The 12,156-nt window shown below is 37.0% G+C and overlaps 1 protein-coding gene across 3 annotated transcripts in view; it reads left to right on the forward strand.

Annotated features, from left to right (window-relative positions):
* Window positions 1–7,851, forward strand: part of LOC117419459 (apoptotic protease-activating factor 1-like) — a 73,859-nt gene extending 66,008 nt beyond the window's left edge. For all 3 annotated transcript variants that reach the window (XM_058986224.1, XM_034032212.3, XM_034032215.3), the window contains one exon: window positions 7,296–7,851. In XM_058986224.1, the coding sequence (XP_058842207.1) occupies window positions 7,296–7,442 (147 nt within the window). In that variant the 3' untranslated portion in view covers window positions 7,443–7,851. The remainder of the gene's footprint in view (window positions 1–7,295) is intronic.
* Window positions 7,852–12,156: the final 4,305 nt, after the last annotated feature.

The following is a 12,156-nucleotide window of genomic DNA, read 5'->3' on the forward strand; positions in this document are numbered from 1 at the left end:
TTCATAAACGGTGGTTCATTTAAATTATGACCATAGAAAATGTTTTCTAGACAACTGTTGGTTATGGGAAAGGAAAACGGAAGTATGAACATAACAACAGTTTTTTAACAGGATTTGAAACTAAACGGTCTTAGGTCAGATTGAATCTACTGATCTGCATGACAGAAACTGGATTATACACACCAGAGTTTATTTAATCAGGTAATTGTGAGAAGCAGATACTTGAGAGAAAGCATCAGGTAGGGTTTGCATGACCACGTTTGTTTTACTGTTAAAGAAACAAGGCTGTGGTAATCAGTTTATTTTTTGTATAAAATCTAAACCAAATGAAACTTTGCACTTTTTGTATTGTTTTATTATTGTTGTTATTCTACTGGTGATAGAGCTGTGGTTAGAGCTGGATAGAGCTGTTGAGCAAGTGTATTTAATATATGACGGTACAGTATTCAACTATTTGAATTAAATAGCAAAGGATGCTATGATGTTGTATTTAAGATTTGTTAAAATAAAGTCCTGTTATATATTTTAAACAAAAATACAATTAAGGGTCTTTATGCACAGGTCTATTTGCCCGCCCCCGACACACTTTTTTCATCCATGACGGCACCTCTGGTCTGTCAGGTTTCCTTCCAGTACCTCCCTGCTGAAACTGCAGAGGTATATGGAGCTATTAACTAATCCTGTCGTAGGAATTGCAGCAGTGAAATGCATCAGTATGGTAGCCAGTTTTGAGTTTCATTTCTTCTCTCTCTCAAAAAGAGCAGACCTGCCTTTTTAGATGTTCCTTGCTTTAGCATGCTGCCTATTAGCATTTAATAGTAACAGACACATCTTAATTGAATTATACATGGGCAGTCCAACTAAATTAGATACATGCATGGAAATGCAATATTACTTAGGGCAGCATTTTATTTTAATATCCATAAATGTCTTAACACTAAAAAGGCCTAAAGGTTGGGAGACATGTTGACTCTAACTACCTGTTATCCTTTGTAGTTTATTATAAATATTTGTTGATTTATTTCCATTATTTATAGCTTTGAATGTATCTTGTTTAACCACAGCTCTGTGGGTGCATAGGTTACACATTACAGGCTAATTACAGTTTTCATCCACATTATTTTATGATAAAGGGAAGAGTGGGAAAGAAAATAGACTGCACAGTGTAACTTGAAAACATATACTGCAACTTTGCATTGAGGTTCAACAAATAGTTACTTTTTAGTAGTTCTCCATTATTTCAACATCACTTTCCTTTTAAATTCTCATTAAGTTAGAAGTTGCACACAGTATTTATATAGTGCAATCTATTTTCTTTAGTCCACCACTTTTCATACAATAATGTGGGTTGGTTGAGCATTAAACAAAATACATTCAAATCTGTAAATTATGTATGAATTTTACAGTTATACGTATCGTAGAATGTCACAAGCAGCATTCATTAAAACACAGTGCTTGTCCTTTCTCAAACAATTCATATTCCAAATGCAAAGTGCATATATTCACATTACTGGCGTTGTTATTGTAGTAGATTGAGTATTCAAATGAATGCCAAATCACAAAGACTTAAATATGTACATTACTTCAAAGGGAATACCAGACATGGTAGGGCCAGACTTAATGTAAATACCATACTGAGCTTATGAAACCTTATGACAGCATCTAATTTTCATACTGAAGTGTTTGTAGCTGTCAAATGCAAAATGGATAATCTTGCTTTGATTTGGATATTGAAGGAAATCTAAATCGGAAATATAACAGCAATAAAACAAAAACTTTTTTCAAAGGCCACTCACACCAAAGAGAAACCAAGGTACAGAACTATATTTAAAGAGTTGGCTCCCAAGGTACTAAGGGGGTTACATTTACAGTCTTTGATTGTAACCTAGTTTGGCATATTGCAGCTACTGTACTATGGGAACCCATTATATGACACTACATGAAATGTAATGGATGTATTGCTTTAATATACTAGCCTCAGCCCAATTTCACCCAGCATTTATTTCTAAGCGTGAAAACTGAGTTTCAGTTCATAGTTACAAGTACAAAAAACACTGCAGCATTGAAACCTGTTTTCTTGCGTCTTATTCTTGTTACAATGTGGTTGTATACTGGTAATAATGAGATAATGCAGCTGACATGTTGTGCTGCTGATAAAGAAGTTTAAGGTAGTGTGATTTTATTGTAAGCTGAATAAATGGGTTTGGAAGGTTTTATAGATTTCATAACAAGAGCAATTACCATTTGGTGGGTGGATATTTTTAGCCTCAGTCTAGTTGAGGCACATTGGCATTGACTTCTGCTCAAGGTGTAATGCAGCGCAGAGGCTTTGTGCTAAATATCAAGAAAGAAGGAATTTTATCATTCACAGGCGGTTTGTCACTAAGTCTTCTCCTCGGGTCCCATTGCTTAAAATGCCTGGTGCTTCTTACATCAATCTCAGATTGTGTGCATTAAATACAGTAAGACAGTTATTCCTTTTTTCCTGCCTTATAATAGGCAAAATATGTCTTTAAATGAAATGGCCCTCACACTTCCTGTTAAACGAGTTATCCCATGGCTAATTATGTACAGTGATACAGTTTCCAAAGAGCTCCTCTAATAACACTTGTGAAGATTATTACTTCCGTTTCCTCACTGCTTTAGACTCCAAGGGAGCCTTCAGACAGCTGAGATTCAACCCTGTAGCATAATTATACAATGTTTTCTCAGAGCTGTGCCTAGTGTACATTTGGTATGATTTTTTTTATTATTTTTATTTAAGCCCGAGGTATTAGAGTTAAACATAGAGAAAATGAATTCTCTTGACTTTATGCATGCAGTAGTAACTTTCTTAATTACATGAAGTTCTCTAGCTGTTAACCCCATTGCACCTTGTAATAAGAATCCAGAAGAAAGATAGGAACATGCCCCATTAGTCTCCCGTCTTAATGATTAGGAGCTCATCTTTCTATCTGCCTCCTGGGGAATTGAGATTCTGTGATCTGAATCTACAAATGTGTGGATATTATGAGTAAGAAATACAAGATTTAGTCTGGGCATGCTTTTTTCATAAGACAAATGCAGTTGCCTGTAGATAGAATCTTTTTTTTTCTTCTCTGACAAGCTTAAATAAAATGTTGCACAGATTGACAGGGGAGAAACACAAATGGGGATTAGCTTGTTAGTAGCCAGTAATAATGCAACAGTTCAGCGATACAATCCAAAAAAATTAAAGTTTAACCCTTTGCGGTCCTATTTTCCAATGTCCGGTCCGATGTCATCAAAAAGACGCAAAAAACAGGTCTCTAGTCGTTTTTTCTCCGGAAAAAGCCGAGTGAGATCGATAGGAGCCGAAAAAAAGGGGCGTGTATCATGAATACAGATAGCCCTGGCATCACATAGATAAAACAAACAAGGTAGCTGCTTCTGCATCCAGCGCTCAAAGAATATCACAGACATTTGCGGAGCTTTTTTAAGATGTTATAGTAATAAAATAATGACTTGGATCGCATTATTGAGGAGTTTGGTGATAAAACGAGCGATCAGGAGATGATTTATCGGTATGCACTAATATCAAGAGGTATGTGAAAAAAACAGCGAACGAGGGGTGGGGCGGGGCTGGAGATGCAGTACTGAGTGTCCTGTTGATATGCAGTGCCTTTTAAACCTGTTTTACTGTGAAGAAAAATACTTTTAAACAGCCCGTCTAAAATAAACTGCGCGTGTGAAAATAAATTGGACCTGACAGGCCTGAGACGCGCTGAATAAATGGACCGCTAAGGGTTAATATTTTCTTGGTATTTGCTCGGTATGAGATAATATTACCATATTTTGTATAAAGTCTGATACCCATGAAAAAGCAGCACATTAATTTTTCCGTCCTTGCATGTCGCTGTATCTGTAAGAAGCACTTCATTATTTGAGTCAACAAATGCTTAACATGTCATACTGTATACATGAATACATATATAAGCAGCATGGATGGCAGCAGAATTGTTCGACTTATTAGTATATGGATTAGAAGAATCCACATTATTCTGTGGCTACTTATGGTGATCGATAATAAAATGACTGCATTATTCACAAGGTAATCTGTGTTCTATATTATACCATCTTTTAGAATGTGTATTCAGGGCTCAACACTTACAGTTGCCCGGGGCAACCAAAATTCAGAGAGAATTAGTTGCCCAAGCCGGGCCACCACAATTTTGTTCATTATCAGATTGGAACCTAAATATAAATATAAACCTAAGTCTAAATATAAAAACAGAACTTAAACTGACTTCTGCTGCTCCTCTCTAGCTCCCCACGTGGACGATCTGATAATCTGATTCGATTAGACGTGCATGGCGTTGATGGAAACGCAACATTCTCACTGTTATCTGTATAAACTGTCCGTTTCATACCAGTATAACCGCGTATGTAAAAAAAAAAAAAAAAAAAAAAGTGCGTCAGAGGCTGTTTCAATTTGGATTCACCCCTTCAAAAAATACGAAGGAAAGCGGCGATCAACAAGAGGACTGTATCCCCTCGACATCATCAGTCTCTGCTGTGCCACAGGCTGCCGGTCAAGGGGGTGCGGCGATTTTGTATGAGGAGAAACGGCAACGCAACACCAACCATTAGGAAGTTGATTGGATGGATTTAATATAGTTTGATGTAGGGTCCTGCGTGGGTCCGAGTTTTACGACCCGCTTCTGACCCGGACCCGCTACTACAGGACCCGACCCAGAACCGCAACCCGCTGCAACACCGTCATCTTACCCACGACCCGACCCGCTTTAATAAGACCTGCAACCCAACCCGAATCTGCAAGTGTTTGTCCTTCACCTACTGCCTACGTCAACTGACTCTCTCACATTCCCACACAGATATATCTACCATTCTCCACAGGTTGAGTTTATACAATAGGTTATACAGCGCGGTAGCTTTCTCTAGTGGTCTGGATATATTTTAACATTGTAACATATTAACTATCTCTACTTACTTTCACTATAAAATACCTGTCTATTCCTTTCGTGCCACCAGTTGAAAGGGAGCTACACCTGTGCTTTCGCAGAGATGATGTACCAGTTTTGTGGCTGTCGTTCACAAAAACATAATGACAGGTTTTACAAGTAATGAATCCAGTCCCATGTTCATTATTTTAATTCGCTATGATTCCAAAAGAATTCCACACTTGTGATTTACCTCTCAAGCTAGTATTCACTACACGATATAAACCCTGCGCTGTCTTCTGTTTCACCTCGTCCACAGGCATTTTTAATATCACCAGGCAGACGTGATAAAAAGATCTTGCGACGTATCAAACAAGCGAGAACAACACTGTTTAGTCAGCTGATTCCTCCCTAATCGCCTCCTGCTTTAGAGACCCGATTTTTATTTATTTATTTATTTATTTATTTATTTATTTATTTATTTTTTTACCTGCACCCGAACCGCAAAAAAGTCCAACCCGAACCCAACACGCTTTTGCGGTTCACCTGACCCGATGCAGGACTCTAGTTTGATGTTCATGGAGCTGTTATTGACTTGCACACGAGGCTGTGTGGTCCAGTGGTTAAAGAAAAGGGCTTGTAACCAAGAGATCCCTGGTTCAAATCCCACCTCAGCCACTGACTCATTGTGTGATCCTGAGCAAGTCACTTAACCTCCTTGTGCTCCGTCTTTTGGGTGAGATGTAATTGTAAGTGACTCTGCAGCTGATGCATAGTTCACACACCCTAGTCTTTGTAACTCACCTTGGATAAAGGTGTCTGCTAAATAAACAAATAATAATAATTAATGTACCTAATTCTAACATGTATTTTATGGCATCTCAGTTAATGTAAGATTACCCAGGCAATATGTTTGAATTAATTGCATTTTTACAACAGTATTTTAGGTCTAGTATTCAACCCTGCCTCAAAGTTACACTGTACAATAGTTTTTAAAAGAAAACCCAGTTGGCATTTTTTTCTATTGGGGTATTTAGCACTGTAGATTCTTTAAAGAAAGTGCTGCCCTTTCTTAATGTAGGTAAAGCTGATTCAGTTTTTCACATTAGATACACTTATGGTTGCTGAAATCAGCACTTCTTTTGACACAGTAAGACTTTCCGTTTGCATAGAAAAGGTGGGAAGACAGAGTGTTTCCAATAAAATAAAAAAATTAAAAAACCTGTTGCCTGTCAGTGGTGGTGATACAAAATGTTGACGTATTTGTCTGTTGAAAAAAGGTTTTTATCTAAGACGATATACAGGCCATATGGTATTTAATATGATGCATAAATAACTTTAATTGTTATTGACTTTCATATTACTACATGTAAAACATGTAGCCACATGTTTTCAATTTTAATTTCACAGCTCATCTTTATAAAACAGCTGCTGATTAATCTGTTACTAGCTCTACATTTGTACTAATTTAATTAAAAGAAAACACCCACTGCAGTATGATTGTCAAGTTTCATGAATAAATCAGTTGACACATAAATGTGAAAATATGTGATGTTGAAAACAAGAGATATTGGGTCTATTCAATTGATCTACATACCAGCATCATTAAAATAGACGAAATAGGACACTCCCTAGCATATCTATTTTACAGATAGAAACACATACCAGGAATGGAAAGAAGACTCGTATTGCATAGCAATTTCACATATTCCTTACTTATTACGAGCTTGGTTAGCCACAGTGTACGAGCTTGATTAGCCACAGTGTACGAGCTTGATTAGCCACAGTGGAGCTTGGTTAGCCACAGTGTGCCAGCTTGGTTAGTCACAGTATACGAGCTTGATTATCCACAGTGTATGAGTTTGATTAACCACAGTGTATGAGTTTGATTAACCACAGTGTATGAGCTTGGTTAGTCACAGTATACGAGCTTGATTATCCACAGTGTATGAGCTTGGTTAGTCACAGTATACGAGCTTGATTATCCACAGTGTATGAGCTTGGTTAGTCACAGTATACGAGCTTGATTATCCACAGTGTATGAGCTTGGTTAGTCACAGTATACGAGCTTGATTATCCACAGTGTATGAGTTTGATTAACCACAGTGTATGAGCTTGGTTAGTCACAGTATACAAGCTTGATTAGCCACAGTGGAGCTTGGTTAGCCACAGTGTACGAGCTTGATTAGGCACAGTGTACAGGTAACAAGCTCAGAGTGATTTACAGTTCTTTGCTTACATTTATCAATCCTTCCTATCAAACACAACCTAATTTAAGATGCTGGATTATTGAAATATATAGTTTTAATGTATTTTAAAGATTACCATTAAATTAATCAATTTTCTTTTCTTCTGTTTGTTTTTTTTCTTCTTTAGTGGTGGAACGTGGAGAAGGGGGAATCTCTACAAACGTTTTATACCACTGGAACAAATCTAAAGGGAATCCATGTATCCCCTGACTTCAAGACTTTTGTAACCATTGACAACATTGGGGTTCTGTACATCTTACGTAAGGTGGGGTGAAACCCCTTGTATGAGTCCGCCAATACCCTTTCAATGTGTGACAATCATTCCAGGCTCTCCTGCTTTGTGAGCCCGGTTACCAAAGGATCCCTACAAAATGAGAATCTTTAATAATAAATGCAATTTGTCAATATTCTTCCTCTCAGCTATAACATTAATAATTATAGGTGAAATTCTATCTGTATTAATGGTGTCTAATTAAGGTCCATGTATTAATACAATGAGTGTTATTTTGGGTCCTTGAGCAATAATGAAATCTTAAAGGGTGCTTTTTCTTCTAATGTGAACATATGCCACTGTGTACAGAATAACAACGTAAGTTATACTTTTATGACTTGAAATATGGATATGAAATGTAAACTTTTGATTTGGTCGGGTTTAATACAAATAAACAAATACATTGATTCAACACTGATGTACTTTTGTTATTATGCCAATACATTATTAAACCCTACATTGCTATACATGGCTGCCATTATATCTCCTGAGGGTTGCTGCTGTTGCTCAAAAATGACTATGCTTGACTGGTGATGTGTAAATTGCATGTGGAGGAAAAGTGTTATTGGGTAATATATAGTTAATCGATATTGGTTTAGGATGCAGACTCTTTGGTATTTACGTTTTCTCAATAACCTTCATAACAAACCACCTTTTCTTTGGAAGAATCCCAAGGGAGAATACATTCCCTTTTTAAGGTACAGTAATCCATCGCATATCCGACTGCGGTGGGACCAGAGTAAGAGCAGATATGTAAAAAGTAGGATGAATAAATCCTATTTTAAATCCCATTATACACAGCTGTAACAATTACTATATTCACACAATTACTGTTTTGAGATTCAGCTTTTATTGGGGAGTTCCCCTAAACCCCTTGTTTAGAAAGATAGAGGGTATTAATGCTTGTGACAGGGTAGCCGTCTGCCGTGTGGGTGCTTGCATTTGCTGCTGAGTGACAGGCAGGAGATCGAGACGGAGGTTGAAGTTCATACGCCTCGCAGACTAACAGGATTTATTTGCATACCAACACATTGAACAGCTCATATGACACTACCAGCAATGGTTGCAGACAGAGCAGATACAACACAGTGTACGAAAAAAACTTTGATAGGATGTACAATATCTGAACTAATCTCTGTTCAATAATAAACTAACATTGCTGAAGAGGCTGATCATGGCGGATAAATGGTTCGGGTGGATAAGCGATGGATTACTGTACACAAGTTGTGTTTGTCCTAAACAGTTGACAATCCAATTTAAGATATATATTTACTGTTTTCCTATAAATCAAGTCAAACAACTGCTTTGTACCTGTAAGTCAGTGTATTACATTTGTTGTATGCTGGAGAGGAAAACAGATAAATAATACAAAACATAAAGTTGTATCAAAATGTTTTGACCTGGAAATTAAATCATGCTTCCAATATAAGAGCATTAACTTAAGCAGCTTGTTTCCACTGTCTGGCGCTACAGACTTCGGCTGCCCACGGCTAGCTGCCAAAATCATAAAGGCGCTTCCAGCAGTAACACTGTGTTTAGAACAAAGCAGTCCGAGCAATGGAAGATGAAACTGAAAGAACGTTCATTGCTGTTTTCATTATGGCACTCCATACGATTTTAGACAGCCTTCTCAAGACCCAATTGAATGAACCCTCCAAAAAACAAGACGGATGGAAAGTGAAATGTAAAACAATAGTACATTGTAAAGGAATGCCATAATAGCCTATCAAGCTCCTGGCATGTAGGAAAAAATGCCTTTTTTTTTTTTTTTTTGGCTGATGTCACTTAGTTTTTATCTATCAAGTTCCACATGTTTCATCGTGGTCATAAACAAAGAGCTTAAACACCTCCTGGCTACGTGATGACACACTTCCTTTGTAGCTAGTTTGGCTACACCAAGTATGAGATACAAACCTGACCAGATAGCCACGCTCACCTGCTTGGGCAACCTGTGGAAACACCTTATTTTGTTGCCGTGGGCAACTGTAGCCAGGAGCGTCATGGAGTGGAAATGGGGCATAAGATTACCCAACAGCACGGCGCAATATCAAATCTAAACAAAAACTTCATTGGTAGTTAAACTGTGGTGTCAGCTAAAATTGTTGTGCTACTTCTAAAATACACAATTAAGTGATTGTTGAGTCAATTTGAAATTGTGCGAGAGAATGCTTTTGGCAAATAATAAATTAAAGGAAGAAAAAAGAAATGGCCTATGATCTCAATAGTGCAACAGTGAAGAATGCTATAGGCATGTATATATTTATATTGCATCAGTTATATTTTAATGAGCTCTGAAAAAAGTATTATTAGTTTTGTATGCCATGATTAAGAACTAGACTGAAACAATAGGAAGGATGGATATTTTGCATGTTTTTAAAGATCTACCTATTATTGATTCAGAGACATCAATATATTTAGCAATGGTGGCAACAGTTTAGAGGTCAGTTTGTCGGTGGCAGTGTCTATACACACCTGGAAGACAGCAGACTAGAAGGTGTGGAATTAGGTTTTTAAAAATAGCATAACAAATTAAGAAATTCTACATAAATTAATAAGATCTGTGGAAATACTTTTTTTTTTTTTTTTAACATGGTACAATTAAAAGATTTTAATCAAAAATCTGTTGCAATTGGCTTAGTATAATCTAAGCCTGATGAGTTCTTGCGTGTGTGTGTGTTTTGAATTAATAACCAGGGATCTGTGTAGTCCAGAGTAAACAGCAGCATCTGTAATTGGGAAAGAAAAGGTCAGATAGCAATTACTCAACTCAATATACAGTGACATTCATAGCTGTGGAATTATGGATTATTCCTGACTATTATAAAGAATACACCTGCAGCTAAATATTGCTTTCTATACTTTTCAGGGTTGGAATAGTGGTAGTAGCTGTCCTGTTTAGCAGTCATGATCTATGTGGTTGAGCAAAGAACAATGATACATAAACCAGTTGTCTCACACCAAAAGGTTTATCATTACATTCTGGAAAGTTACCACAACTGTACAGTATGTTATCAAGCTCCTAGCTAAAGTTTAGACCCAAGCCTCACAAGGATTATGAGATGTGCAAGTAATGTATATTTGTTTTCTTTACCCATGTTTTCTGCTATCAAAGCTGCAGCCCTTGTACTGGCCCTAAGGACTGAAGATCAACAGGTGTTTATTGGGGGGGGGGGGAATCGATCAATAAGGCCAACTGCTTGACAGTATTGAAGTGCTTATCTCTTTAGATTTACTGACTTTCTTGTATTTCATGGCACAAGAGATATTCCACATATTGCACGACAATTTCATTTTGATTGAAGCTAATTTTCCTGCAAAACTGAGCAGGTGTTACACCTTTTTGAACATTTAAAACAGCTCAGTTGCAGGGCTTTATGGTAGGATGCTTCTTCTGGCATCAACAGAAACAGGAGAATTATTATAGCAGAGAAGAATGCTAAGGGCTGGAAAGAATCAGAAGCACAGCATTTCATTTAGAGCGAGTATACTGTACATGTTTGATAAGCGTACTATATGTAAAAGTCAAGTGTATATTCAGTACATATAATAGAAGTGGTTAAAAGACTTGCTGGATCCTGATCCCTGTCAATGTCTTCAGCATTGTGTACTTCCTTCACACAGTCTAGAAAACCACTAATCCAGTTGTGGTAAAACTTGATAACGACATTGTTTACCACAAGTTACTAGGAGTATCGCAAGTGTGGGTATATAGAAGCACACTGTCTCTTTATATACATACAGTATGTCACATTGTGTATATTTACTCATACATCTAGAGAATAGCTTATTCTTTTACATAAAACTTGGTCAGGTATTTTTTTATTAGGGAATGATGCCTATATGTTAATGATATGCTAATGATGTACTGGGCACAAACCAGCCATTTCCTGCACCTCAGGAGTTTCTCAGAATGCAAGTGTGGAAGAACAAAATCCCTTTTTCAATAGTGGCAGATTTAGAGAAATAATATAATAACTCCATATTGAAGCAACAGAACCGCTGAGAATCATTGCAAACAGCATACAATAGTAAAGGGAGATTTAAAAAGCCTTTCAAATGTATTATTGTTACGCACATACAACTTAAGAAAATACACAAAAAACATGTTTTTGTAAGTTATTCGCTTTTTTGATTTATCTTAATGTATCAAGGTATTTAAAAATCAGACACATAAAAAGGAAGACACAGGTTGAGATCATGGAGCCAGTGGCCCAGCACAGTAAAGTAATACTGTAAAGAAACATTACTGGATCCAGGCTGCTGCTCATGTCAGTTACACATCATCTAATTCTAACATTCTGTTGACAGGTGCATTGATCAAACTGGGTGGAAAATTATTTGACCAATCAACTGTGTCCTGAATTTAGATGCTGTAGAACTCAAGAAAGAAATGGTGGATTCTGGATTACTGCACACCACAATGACAAACACTTCCAGGCACTGAGGGTGGAATGATAATGTGAGATGAATAATGTTGTATATTACTGTTTCAGAAGAGCTGAGTAACTACAGAAAGACAACCATAAGCACAATTAGTGTATTTCAAATAAATAAATGGGCAAATATAATCTGTGCTGTTTTGAGTGGATTTGTCTTTCCTATACTGCAGTTCTGAGTTGACTTACCTTACCTAGACCTCCAAATTGAAATAAAGCAGTATACAGTGATTTTTACACAGCACATGGTGTCTCCTGGTGTCAGAATGTTTACAGTGCCT

This window comes from Acipenser ruthenus, chromosome 14 (genome assembly GCF_902713425.1).
Source record: "Acipenser ruthenus chromosome 14, fAciRut3.2 maternal haplotype, whole genome shotgun sequence".
Lineage (NCBI taxonomy): Eukaryota > Metazoa > Chordata > Actinopteri > Acipenseriformes > Acipenseridae > Acipenser > Acipenser ruthenus.